The sequence below is a fragment of the Peromyscus eremicus genome, chromosome 10 (genome assembly GCF_949786415.1).
Source record: "Peromyscus eremicus chromosome 10, PerEre_H2_v1, whole genome shotgun sequence".
NCBI lineage: Eukaryota > Metazoa > Chordata > Mammalia > Rodentia > Cricetidae > Peromyscus > Peromyscus eremicus.
Genome location: NC_081426.1, coordinates 18,923,956 through 18,937,741, shown reverse-complemented (window position 1 = coordinate 18,937,741; position 13,786 = coordinate 18,923,956). Strand labels below are relative to the sequence as shown.

The window sequence follows — 13,786 nt, the reverse complement described above, 5'->3', positions numbered from 1 at the left end:
TTCCAGAGGACCCGAGTTCAGTTCCCAGCACCCATACTAGGCATCTCACAACTGTCTGCACATCCAATTTCAGGGGATCCAATGCTACCTTCTGGCCTCTGTGGCCACTACACTCACATGCACATAAACCCAAAGATACACAAAGACATGTCAAAAATAAAAATCGTTTCATTTTTATGTAAAATTAAATCTTTTTTTTTTTCAAGACAGGGTTTCTCTTTGTAGCTTTGCGCCTTTCCTGGAACTCACTTGGTAGCCCAGGCTGGCCTCGAACTCACAGAGATCCTCCTGGCTCTGCCTCCCGAGTGCTGGGATTAAAGGCGTGCACCACCACCGCCCGGCCGTAAAATTAAATCTTTTAGTAAAATAAAAATGTAAGATGAACTGAACATGCTGGAAGCCCAGCACTCGGGAGAAGGAATGAAGGAAGAGTGCCAGGAGTTCAAAGCCAGCTCAGACTACCTAGTAAGATTCAGAACAAGAAAAAAAAAAAGGTGTGGGGGGAGGGTAGTTTTCACCTGGATCTGAGGTCACCCAGCTGGTCATTGGCTGTCTTCTTTTTTTGCCACTATGGTCTTTGCCCACTTAGATTCTTCAAGCCTTCAGATGTCTGTGTTTTCAAATGGATGGGCTGAGTTTACTGCTCAGCAGTAGAGGATGTGTTTAGTGTGCATAATGACCTAGGCTTAGTCTCCAGTACCTCAGGGCAATAACAAATGTGTATATGTTATCCTTCTGGCTTGGCTGAGAACCTGCCAGGATTTTTCAGATACAGTCCACTGTGCAAGCTCTGATGCCCAGGCTTTTTAGGCTGGTACTGGTCCTGCCACTTGAAGTTTGCTTGACTCTGAGTAGATTACTTTGTCTCTATTCTATTCTTTCTATTCCATTGTATAATGCATTCACATGATACAACGTAAGGTATAGAATCATTGAGAAAATTGCCTAAATTATATGAATCGTTTAAAAGAGAATTTGTTATACACAATGAGTGTGAAGTCTATAGTATACTGGGAAACTTGTGTGTGTAATTAAATCTTTAACCATGTAGGCAATACATATAGTCTACACACAACATGGCTTTTCCCACGCTATATGTAAAATATATTTTCCTCATTTGTGTTAACCTGTAAGTATTAGACAACGTGTGTGTATAATTATGATGAACTGGACATGGTGTCTCACACCTGGAAGCACAGCAGTCAGGGGGCTTATCCAGGAAGATTGCTAGTACTGCTGATCTATCTTCTGAAATCGTTAATTTTTTACTTTATTGTGCTTTATTGTAATGAAACAAACAACTGTCAACTTAGCTAACAAAATATTCAAACAAAACAAAACCCAGGCCCATGAAGGAATTGGAGCTCAAAAGATGTGGTCAAGGTCAAGAAGCTAGAAACAAAGATAAAAAACAAATGTAGTGTCAGCACCCGTGGGTTGCTGATGCCTCTCTGTTTTCACGTGGGCAGGTAGGGTTCCCTGAACATGCAGCAAATGGAGGGGTCCATTCCATTATCTCAGTACCTTTCATGGCTTTGTTTCCTTCAGCTGAAAAACATCCCCTCCTAGAAGCAGCTCGGGTGTCCCAGAGAGTCATCTTTCTTTCCCTCATATAAGGGTGGACTTATATGGCAAGTGTATGTGTTTATTTCACAAGATGGCACAAATGTCCTCTTGTGATGGCCCTGTAGGCCAGGGTTAAGGGAAATATATTTAGAACAGCGTGGGTGAGAACTTTCATTTTCAAATATATGTCACTTTATTATGCAGCTGAACTTGTCCTCAGCCGAAGCAGCTAGTTGGTCGGGTCTACTAGTTCATAGTACGTCATTGTTAGATAAGATGTGTCACAGAACAGCCTTTATGTAATGTAACACAGCTGTCAGTCAAGATCAATAAATAGTCTTCAAGGCACAGAGGCTCACAGAGCTGCATGGGGTTTTTAATGAAGTCCCTCTCGTGATTGACAGCATGCTGGTGTCCATCTCTCTGACCTCCTAGCTGCCGGCTGAGGACTCTGACTTTAGAGGCACTTTACTTCTGCAGGTGTTTCAGAGGCAGTGGAAAAAACCTGTCACCCAGATGGAGGGGATTTCCTTGGTAACATGCATGGAAGCTTCAAAGAATGCTTGGGGGAAGAGACACACACACATCAGTAGTTTGGCCTCCTCTCTGGTACCTCTCCACCTTACAGCTACTCTTAAGAAACTCCCGAGAAATCCCAAGGGACAGTGCCCAGAACCTGGCAGCTTTCACTCACTCTTCCAGGCCCTTCTAAAGACTTCACACCTTCATTTTACAGCAGGGTCCTGATCCTCACCCTATTCTAGAACCTTTGAGAATTATGGAGAGCCCAGATTCCCAGGTCCCAGCATTCTTAATTTAGTCCGAATATTGGAAGTTGGTGCCACATATCACCACCTTTTAAATTACTAAGGAGATTTCAGTGTGTGGAACCACCTGCAAGTCTTTGAAGCTGGGTATACTGTATGAACTTTGCATTCTTCACCTATGAAGTTTCCTTTTTGTAAATATTTCATTTTTTTAAGTTGTCTTGTCTTTGTTCTTTCAACAGCAGTTGGCCGGGCTGGGGGCAAGAGCATTTTCCCTATGGTTGGTACCATCTCACAGGTGGTGAGGGGTAGGCAAGCTTGCAGAAGCAGACCTTCCCACACTCTCAATGCGCGGCCTTGTCTTTAGATGTTCATTTCCTGGCCTCAGAAAATTCATTAATTCATACCATTTATTCTGACTTGTGGCTCTCGATGTGATTTTCCTTTGTTTTGTAAGTGTAGAGGTGTCCCCAATTTGATTAGCCAGTAAGGATCACCAGTTGTCACAGAACGTCCCATTCAAAAGACAGCTGTGAGCTTTATTAGAGCAACTGCCTGCTTACTACATAGTTTTCCCGAACATTCCGATACTAACACATAATCAACATAGGAAGAACACCGAGAAATAACAGTAAGAATTGTATGACTATACCCCAAGTCCTTTAGGTTATACCTGATGTCATGGCTGAGGCAATAATGTACAAGGATCCAGACTCCAGATCCCAGGGCTGATAAAGGGGAATCACTAGACCTCTGCCTTCACTCTGACACTAATAGAGCATGCACTTGTCTCACTGACATCTCTTTCGTTTTCCAATTACCTGAGAAGTGTTAGTTAGATTTCTGTCAATGAGAAAAAATTTCCTCAGATAAGGCATCAACTATAACACACACACACACACACACACACACACACACACACACACACACATACACATACACATATTGGCTCACAGAACTAGGGGTTTCAATCCATGGTCCTTGGCCATGTTGCTTTGGGTCTGTGGTGACACAGTACACCATGGAAGTAACAAATCCTGGATAAGTCTGCTCACAGCACAACCAGGAAGCAGAGACCTCCTCTCAGTAACCTCCTAAGAACCTCCTAAGAGCACTCCCCCAGCAACCTACCTCCCCCTCTATGGGCCCTATCTCCCAAAGCCGTCTAATGGTACGCCACGCTGAAAATCAATCTGTCAATACAAGGGCCTTTGGATGATGTTTAAGATACAGTTCTTAACAATAAGCAACCTTCCTTAAGCTCCACCTTGCAAAATTTCTCCAAAGATGAATCATTCCCAGGGAAGGTTTTGTTTGGTGCATTGGATATGTAGTAAGGGCAAAGGCAGGACATCCACAGAAAAGGTATTCTCCTTCAGTAGACATTTGACTGTATTTAGTAGCCCTGTATTTAGTCTTAGTGTAAATTTTGAGTAAGAAATAAGCTTGGGATGTCATATTCTCAAAGAAAGTCCCCAGAGAAGGGAGGCACAAACCACATAGCTGAAAAGTTGCAACTCCTATGTGTTTGTGATGGTGGCTGTAATTTGTCTGCTGTGAGGCGGCAGCAGGCTGTGACAGTGGTACTGATGGGCGTCAGCTCTGGGCTTGGTGACCTGCCATGTGCCAATGCTCTTTGGTGTGCCTTTAAATCTTACTTCTTTTTTCTTGTGCTCGTGGTAGCTAAGGCAGCATGTTATAAGCAACCTCCAGGCTTGAGCCTCATGTGGGGGCCCTGTGCTTCCCCCTCTCCTTCCTCCCAGGAAGCCATCTGGGTAAACCATTTTGAATGTCATCGAGACAAGCACATTAGTGATTTTTCATGTTTTCCTGAATGACTGAGTTAAATCATCGTAGGTTGTTGGTTGACTGCCTTTGCCTGAGAGGTGTTCTCTGGACACACTACAGAGCCTTCCCCAGTGTCTGACTCTTCTCACTCTGGCTGTGGCAGGGAAAGAGAGGCGGAAACAGACCAACGGGTGGTCTAAAGGAAACGAGTCAGTAGGGAGCTACTGTGTGGGTTTACATGGACGGCCAATGCAGAGTTTCAGAAAAGTGTCTGAAATCAAGGATATGAAATACTATGGTGACAAGAAATACATCAGACCAAAAACACCATGAGTGTTAGCACATGGATGTGTCTTCATTCATACCAGAGTTTGCAGTACAAAGTCATGTGTGGCATAAATCCACTGTTTTGTCAAAGCTTACATCTTCCTTCAGTATGCAACTGAGGTCAGTGGTAAGCCTGGACATACACACTTAAAATAATAGTGAAAACACACTTGAAGGGTAAGTATTTTAGTGTCAGAGTTGAAATGTTGCCTGTCTGTCTATGTATGCATACCTGTGCCTCCTCTCCTGGTTATATATCCAAGCTTATGAAGGAAAAACAACTGGACTGAATCTTCCTTCCTATTTTTTATATTTGGGTCTAGTGACTATGACTATTTCACAAATCATTATTTTCATCTCCTCTCATGCCTTTCTTCTCACTCTTGACTTCAGTGCGGCGAATATTCCAGGATACACTGGCAAGGTTCATTTCACAGCCACCCACCCAACAAATTCTAATATTCCATCAACAACCCCATCACCAGATTCAGAGATGAGTCGGTAAGTAGGAATCCTATTACTCAGTTTGCTCACATGCATTAGAAAGAGAAATGATAATTATGGTTATTCCATTAAAGAACAATTAAATACTAAGAGAAAATTTGCAATGCTTAAGAAAAATGGAGTGTCAAGCCGAAAAAAAGAAAGCAGTTCATTTTCTTACTGAGGGGAACTTTACTCAGAATTGTCTTGGAAAAAAAATGCAGGTTAATGGTCCTGTTGACAGTGCTAATGGTGGTGGTCCCTTAAGGCTCTTATTTTGAGCATATTATAAGAAAGCATCTTCACCTCTGAGACCGCCCCCCAGTTGTGCACACACATCATCATTAATCTGCTGTTATCAAAGCTACATGCTACCTAGTGTGTGCAACAAGAGCCATGCATTTGCTTCTTGTGAATGTCTTTTTATGAAGAAAAAGAAATCTGTTGAGTCTCACACGTATTTGAATGCCCATTTTTTGCAAGTTGAAACAGAAGGCAGTGGGTGGGAAGATGGAGGAATGCTTCACTGGCAATAGGTGGTGGGAGGCAGCACACTATTCTCATCATACCTCAAATGTGAAAGCACTTGGGAGAAGTCCTGGCCTTGAACAAAAAGGACTACGGAGTTCTGGAAATGCAGGTGCTACCCAAGGCTAAGGCTAGCCTATGCAAGTGAACAAGCTATGATGGAGAGCCTTCCCCTAAGGGTACCTTTTTCTCTAGATCACATTCTTTCAGTAGGGGAATATTCCACTTATCACGTGTTTATCTCAGCTTGGGTCAGGCACTGAATGTGCATGGCCCCACACTTAAATCCAAATCCAGAATTGTGAAATAGACACTAAAGCACACAGGAAGGCTGGTCATGGTGGCACATGCCTTTAATCCAGCACTCATTTGGAAGGCAGGGACAGGCATATCTCTATGAGTTCAAGGACAGCTTGGTCTACATTGAAAGTTCCAGGTCAGCCAGGGCTAGATCCTGAGATCCTATCTCAAAACAAACAAACAAACAAACAACAAAAAACTACAAGTAACTGAAGAAATAGAATAATTTGGGTGTCCTGAAGCAGGCTAATATCACAGAGGTGTCATTATGTCATAATCTCATGATGCTGGAATCTGGAGTCTGCGCTCTGTGGCTTGGAAGGGCTTTCTGAGGACTGAGACTAGGACTTGACCATTAAGTAGAGCTCCTCTTTCCAAGGACTGGAATATTCTGGAAAGCAGCAGCTGTAAATGGGAACAGCATCCAAGAAGAGGGTCACCCAGCTGTTCATTTTGCTATTCACTCATCCATTTTTGTTTAACTCTCACGTTCTCTGATTGTATTATCACACACTGACGGTGTCCCAGCAATTCATAGGAGCACAGCTTACTCACAAGGAGAAAGCAAGAAAGTGACCAAGACAGACACTGCAGCAAAGGATGGTAGCCAGAATAAACGGGACAATCGCTCTAGACACTCAGTTGCTGTTACTTTCTGGGTACCCAACTAGGAAGGGGCTCTTACCAACTGCATTTCACACACAAGGAAATTGGGGCACGCACTTACAAGCTGCAAGGGCTTGTTAGGGTGCTGAAGGAGATCTCTCAGTGGAATCGCCTCCAGGAGTGACTCTTGGACAGAAAAGACTTACTTGGTGTCAGATATTTGAGGGTCAGGTGACAGCAGCCCCACAAAGGGTAGAGGGACTCTTAGGAGTGTGGAAAGGGCCACATCAAGCCCTCTGTGTACTCCACATCCCACAAGGCCTCTTCTGTAAGTGTGCCATTAAAGGAGAGGAAAGGTACCAGCTGACAGCGGGCTTTCTCAGCATATCCAAATTTCTGGTTTGACAACCCTGTTGAATATCCAGCCATCTAGTGCTGAACATCTCAATAGGAGGTCAGTGCTTTTCGGGCTAATAATTAGAATTCAGTTTCATTTACTTCCAAGACATTTTTTCCAATCTTAATACTTATAAGTATAATTTAAAAAATAAAATTTACTGTGTGTCTCTAAAGGAATATGGTGTTATAGAATACATATATAGAAAATGAAATGGTTATATAGTCAAACAAATGAACATATCCGTCATCTCTCAGTTTTTCAAGAACAACTAAAATCTACTCACAAATAAAATTTCTGAATACAGTACACTGCTATTACCCATAGTCCTCATGTTGTGTTAGATCTCTAGACTTGTTCTTTTCTATTGCTGGGGCTTATCCTCTGACCTGCATCCCTCCATTTCCTCCTGCTAATCATCCATCCTTTCTAACCACTGCCCTCTGCCTTTGTATATTTAGTTTTTAAATATAAATTCACATGAAATGCGATCATACAAGATTTTTTTCTATTTCTAGATGGTTCACTTAATGCGCTCTAGGTTTGCCCATGTTATAGCAAATGTCAGAATCTCCTTTTTATATTATTCAGCCTCTTTGTAAGACTGAAGAATAATCTGGGAGGGGGGATTTTGATATGTGTATTTATGTCATAATTTATTCATCCATCAATAGGCACCTGGATTATCCATATCTTGGCTGTTAGGGACAGCAATGAACATGTGGTATAGGTGTCTCTTTGAAGCAGTTCTCATATCCTTGGATGTGTATGTACCTGAAATGGGGTTGCTGGATCATCTCTGAACTCCATTTCTTATGTGCCCAAGGCCTCCCATGCTGATTTACTTAATGATGCACCAATCTACATTCCCTCCCACATTGAGAAGGACTCCCTCTTCTCCAATCTCTCCAGTGTTCCCTGTCTTTTCTCCTTTTGATAAGAGTCATCCTACTGAGTGTGAGACAATAGCTCATTGAGGTTTTGTTTACATTCTCAGGTCGTTAATGATTTGGAACATTTTCACATGCTTTTTTTCCTCACAGTTTTATGTCTTTTTTGAAGAATATCTATGCACGTCCTTTACTCATTGGGGGCTTTTGTGGTTGAGTTGTATGAGTGTTTTGTATATCTTTAGATGTTAACTTTTAAAAGACACATAGGTCACAAGTATTTTTCCCAGTCCTCAGGTTGTCTTCTCATCTTATTGTTTCCTTGTTCTGCAGTGGCTTTAATTTGCTACGTCCCCATCTATTTTTTGACTTGTAGCCTCAGCTTTTGGTGTGATATCTAAAATATCATTGCCAAGGTCAATGTCAAGACACATTTCAAATGTTACAAATCCATTTCTGAAAGCAAGGCTGGTAGGCACTGAAACAATTGCAATTTTGTTGCATATGAAAACATAAAGAAACAATGCCAACCATTAAATATATCCTTGTACCAGTCAGGATACAAAGAGTGAAGATAGAACATTCTGACTGAGGCTGCTTCATGATTTAGACTTCCATTAAAGCAACGCAGACGTTTCTCACCTCTCTCCATTTCCTCCGCAGTCCTCCTTAAACCCCAGTTGTGTGAGGCTTTGCCAGACATCCTGTTGCTGTAACACCTTCCCACACATCCGCACTGCTACATAAGCAGACAATCCAAGAGGGGGCAGAAAGCTCCTTTTGTCTTTCAGATAAACCTCTACTTCTAAGCTAAAAGGTATCCCTTTGTTTTGCAACCAGAGAGAAAAACTCAACTCTTTCATAGGGATGTTCCCGTCCCATCAGGCTCCTGACTGACACACACACATGGATGTCATTTATTACCCCAGAGTGAGGACATGGAGTCCTGTTCGGTGGCTTGTCTGAGGCTCTTAATCTCAGAGTGAAGAACAGACAGAAATAGTGACAACAACCAGAGTGTTTCCCTCAGCTCAACTTGTGTTGACTCTACTCTGCCCAGACTACAGCACACAGTCAGCCCACACAGAAACCCTCAGCGCCTGAGATGCTCTAGCCTTAGAAAGCACAGTCCAGAGGGAAAGGAAGAGTGTGAATTTAGACTGTCTCTGCACTGACATAAAGATGAGGCTTCTAGCAGGAAGGCAAGCAACCAAAGCTCTTCTCCATGAAGTCCCCATCTCTGACAATCCTGACATTTTTGTAGCACTATTTAAGTGCTTTCCGGAAAATTTCCAGGGAAAGTGTAAGGCCATGTATCTGCCTACTGCATATGGCAAGGACTCCACGAGCGTGAGCGGCTTCCCTTCTGGTAGTGTCTATGTGGTCTAATGCATGTTTCCTGTTGTGTTTTGTTCTGGCCATCTCATTATCTGGGAACTCCGGTATGTTGGCTCTGCTGTATGATTTCTGTGCTTTTGTAACCTGCTCCTCTCTTTTTAGATGCCTACATATGTCTGGTGTGGCTGTTACCAAGCCTTTCGTAATCTTCTAGTCCTTTCCCCATGCTCCTGTAGAGACCGAGGCCATCCCAAGTGGCTGCCTCATTTCCCCTGCTACCCCACTGTCCTCCCCAGGAGTCCATCACTGAGTCTTTCTCTTCCTCTTAAGAAAATGTGCACTCACTTGTGAAAGGCTCACCCTTCCCTCTCAACTCTGAAACCTCTCCATTTCTGCTCACTTCTTAGCATCTGGCTTCTCTCTGCTGACTGGCCAGGTGCTTAGGAAAAATCCATTTCGGGGACCCTTACTGCACCCCTCCAAACTGCCATCCTCTTTTTCTCCTCTCCTTCTTTTGACTTCTGAACTTGTGGAGGAAGCAAACAACTGCTCTTAGCAGCCTACTTCCACTTTCTCCCAGGCTGTTCCCTAATCTTATACCATCTGGATTCTGCTAGCACCAGCAGAGTGAAGGGCTCCTGCCAGGTTGAGGACTGTGTCTCTCCACACTGAGGATAGGGGTGGTGCATTTGCCAGGAATCTTTGTAGTAGATAAAACTTCAGGGCCAAAGTGAGCCTTTTAGTTGCTTAGACTTTGGAGGATACATGAAAAGGAGTCTCCATTCTGAATCTCAAGACAGGTGTAGTGAACTCCAAGTGCCTTCTGATTCATCCTGGGGGCAGGATGCAGAATATGTAGGAAAGAAACAAGGACAAGAGATGCACAAGGAGTAGATGAGGACATGCTTGAGGTAGATAAGAAGGAACAGGTTTGCAAACACGCCTCTCAGCAACTCTTATTTCTGTTAGAGTCTGGTGATCTCTGTATGGTCCTTACTCTAGGATGTGGCCTGCACAGAAGCTGTGCCATTTTCTACAACACATTTTTTTAAAAGATGCATACATACAATATTATGTTAATTGCAGCCCAAATATTAAACTATTTCAGATTGCATGGCTGCATGGGGGTTACCTTTCCACAGTGGCTCTCTAACTTTTTGCTTCACACAAGCATTGCAGTGTGTGTATATGACCAACCTCATGGCCCATTCACAGTGGAGGTCTACATGCAGAAGATTCTTGGGTTTGTTCGTAATAATTGGTATGATGCACACCAACCCTGCTCTGGGGTAGTAACCCAAGGGATAAAACCTTATCTTCACAGCAGTCCACATTTTCAGTTTTCTTTCCATTAATTCTTGGGAAAAGTTTGGTAGGGTAGATTTATTCCTACTATGCAGACCAGCAAACCAAGGCAGAGTGGGGTTATAGCTGAGCAAGCAGACAGCTTCGATCCAGGGCAGACACAGAAAGGCAGACTCCACACCTGCTCCTTAGTTCAGTGGCTGTCCAGCCTGTGTGTGTCTCTCACTCCCCAGCCTCTCCCCAGCCTCAGGTGCCTGCCTTCCCAGGTGTTCTCCACCCACCTTCCTCTGCCCCCTCCTCCAAGGGGACTCCATCCAAATGCCCCTCTCCCTCCCGAGGTGGACCTATCTCCTGGGTCCTTCCATCACGGACTTCCAAAGCAGTTTTCAGGTTGGTTTATGTCCACCTCATTTCTAAGCATTTGCTATAAACCTAGGATACACTCTCAGAAGCAGAACACAATGCAATGCACGCGGTACAGTAAACCAAGCAGGGGTGGTCGTTCCCAGCCTCTCCTATGCTACTCTCTACCCTTTCCCTTACTGGCTCCTCTATCCTTCCACATCTGTGGATTGTTAGTTGGATAAAAGATGAAATATTTGTTTTCATGTTAATGAATTATGTCATTTTTTCCCCTCCTTGTCCCCATTCTGATCCTAGCATTTTACGACAACAAATGGAAATTGACTGCTTCCGTCACCAGGCCCCAATGTCTCGAATGGTCACAACTGTGAAGCCTTACAACCCCTTCAGGATTGGGAAAAAAAACCCTGAGTACTGAAGGAGACCACACCCCTGAGAGACTTCTGAGCCCCAGCTGGGGGGAAGGCTTTGTGCACAGTGATGGAGAAACAAAAGAATACAGAATGGTCTAACCGTGTCTGTCTGAATGAATTGGGGTACCAGATAGGCAGCATGTCCAGGCCTGAGCTCAGGCACTCTCTTCCCCCTGGTGGTGGCGACTCAGTCTGCTGTGAACCAGGACTGGCAGTAGGGACACAGAGAACCCCCACAGAGAACTCCTCTTCCGGTGTTGGAATACTGGTCCCTCCCTAGAGGGTCATGAGTTTGAGGATTAGAGATGATCCTTACATTTAAAAATTGAGCAGTGACAACAGAAAATGGCATTCTTTTTGTCACCTAGGGGACAATACAACATGGGCGTTGGGAGGCGGGGAGGGGGGTCACCATCTAGAGACAAATAGGCAAAACACTCTCTTTCCTACTCTAGGATTTCTGCTCTGGAGAAGGGAAGCATTCCCGGGCTCACTGGGAGTCCTCAGGCAGTCACGGCCTACCATACACATCTTCAGATTAGTGTGGCCTGACCGTGCTTACCCAAAGAGAACAGGAGCAACAGACTTGCCCCAGAGTCTCCCCAATGCATTTCTATTCATAGGTTCAGGAAGCATGCTAGTTTGTATACATCTGTGCAGGCCTGTAAGAGTTATTAAAGTACTTTCCCAACCCTAGCTCATTTGATCTTGCCACCCCATAACACATTCTTGCAGCAAACATTACACTCGTTGCTTGCTGTTTTATAAATAAAACACAGAAAAGCTAAGAGTAAGGTGCTTATCTGGAACTCAGGTTATCTGGCTTTAGATAACTTTCCTTAACTCTGACCCATTTCTATGCAGATTGGGTAACTTTCCATGAATTGTTTACAAACAAACAAAAAAAAAAAAAAAACCTAGAAAAAGAGGGAAAACTCCAGTTGCTTCTAGTTTTCTGAGTTGCTTCCCAGGGGTTCTGTATGGCGTCTTACTCCCCTTCAAAACACAGAAGAGGGGAATTTACCACAGAACTCCAAATAAATGTGCAAATGCCTTCAAGGGAAGCCAGGACTTTGCTTTCCCACGGAAAGAAAAGGAAATGTAGCCCCCTGTCTGTCGTGGAATGATAAGTTGCCTTGGTGGACTAGGAAATAATTGTAATGTTGACTCCTGTGCGGTAACAAATGAAAAAAACAGCAGCCACTGAAGAGTGACTTGCCTTTGAGAGAGAAGAAGTGCGTCACTTGAGCCCAGATGAAAGTCTAATTACTTTCTGTTGCTCTGGTTTGAATGTGAAGTGCCCCTCACAAGCCCTTGGGTTCTAGCTTGGTTTCCAGCTGGGGTACTGTTGGGGAACCCATGTGGAAGAAGAGGCTGCTGCTGGAAGGGCCTTTTGGATTACAGCCTGGTCCTGGTTAGGCCTTGTCTTAGTTTCCTTTTTATTGCTGTGATTAAAACACTATGACCAAAAGCAACTTGGGCTTGTTTCATCTTATATTTTACAGTCCATCATGAGGAACGTCAAGGCAGGAACTTAAGGCAGGAACTAAAACAGAGTCCACGGAGGAATGTTGCTTACTGGCTTGCTCCTCCTGGCTTTCTCAAGTTTGCTTTCTTGTAGCCCTCAGGACAACATGCCAGAGATGGCACCACCCACAGTGGGCTGAGCCCTTCAATATCAAACATCAATGAGAAAATCTTCACAAGCTTGCCCCCAGGCTCATCTGATGGAGTCAATTCTTCAGCTGAAGCTGCCTATTCCAAGATGACTCCAGCTTGGATCAAGTGACAAACTAACTGTCATCAGGCCTGACACATCTCCTGATGCACAAAGATGTGAGCAAGGAGCCTTGTCCTCTCCCCTCCCCACTCTCCTGCCATGATGGACTGCATCCCCCAACCCAAAAAGCAAAACAATCCTTTCTTCTTTAAGTTGCTTCTTAGGTATTTCATCACAATGAGAAAAGTGACTCTCGGGAACAACATCAGACCGAAATAAAAACCTTCAGTTCTGGAAGATTCTTAGTGGAGTGGAATTAGCTCATCTAGCAAGTAGATGGATGTGATACCTGAGGTTCAATTTTCAGCAAATATTTCAGTTGAGTGTTACTGCTCAACCCTGAGGCACCTGCTCATCCTTCTGGGCCTTTTGGTAGCAGGACACAGTTACAGCTATTGTGACTTTTGTTTTGTTTTTTAATTTACTTGCTATTTATTTATTTGTGTTTGTTGTGGTGATATATTGTGTATCCCAAAAAAGCTTGCCTGAGGGTCAGAGGACAGAGCCTGCCACTAGATTAGACATAGAGGTCAGACAGTGGTGGCACACACCCTTAATCCTGTACTTGTGAGGCAGAGATCCGTCTGAATCTCGATCACTGGTCATTAATATCCATCAATATCAATGGTCTCAACTCACCTATTGTGATGTTTTGTAGTCTGAAACACTCCCATTCTCTACAATGCAGATATTAGAACACTCATCAGAGCTCTTGTGCTCTTTCAAAGCTGGCTCTGTTTTGCAGCATTCCCGTGGCCTTACTTAGAAGAGACATGCTGACACTCTATTAGGTGTATAACCCAACAAGGCTTCTCATCTGTGAAGACATAAGGTGAATCCTGCTCACCAAGACCTAGAATACAGGCCAGGAATAATCACAGAGAGCAGAGCCATAACTGTTCCTGGGCTGGGAACATGAGCTATAGTAATGTCTG

General features: G+C 43.8%; 1 protein-coding gene across 4 annotated transcripts in view; it reads left to right on the top strand.

Annotated features, from left to right (window-relative positions):
• Positions 1 to 11,170, top strand: part of Spmip7 (sperm microtubule inner protein 7) — a 54,344-nt gene extending 43,174 nt beyond the window's left edge. For all 4 annotated transcript variants that reach the window (XM_059275439.1, XM_059275438.1, XM_059275441.1 and 1 more), the window contains 2 exons: positions 4,842 to 4,949; positions 10,956 to 11,170. In XM_059275439.1, coding sequence (XP_059131422.1) covers positions 4,842 to 4,949; positions 10,956 to 11,076 — 229 coding nt within the window. In that variant the 3' untranslated portion in view covers positions 11,077 to 11,170. The remainder of the gene's footprint in view (positions 1 to 4,841; positions 4,950 to 10,955) is intronic.
• The last annotated feature ends 2,616 nt before the right edge of the window (positions 11,171 to 13,786 follow it).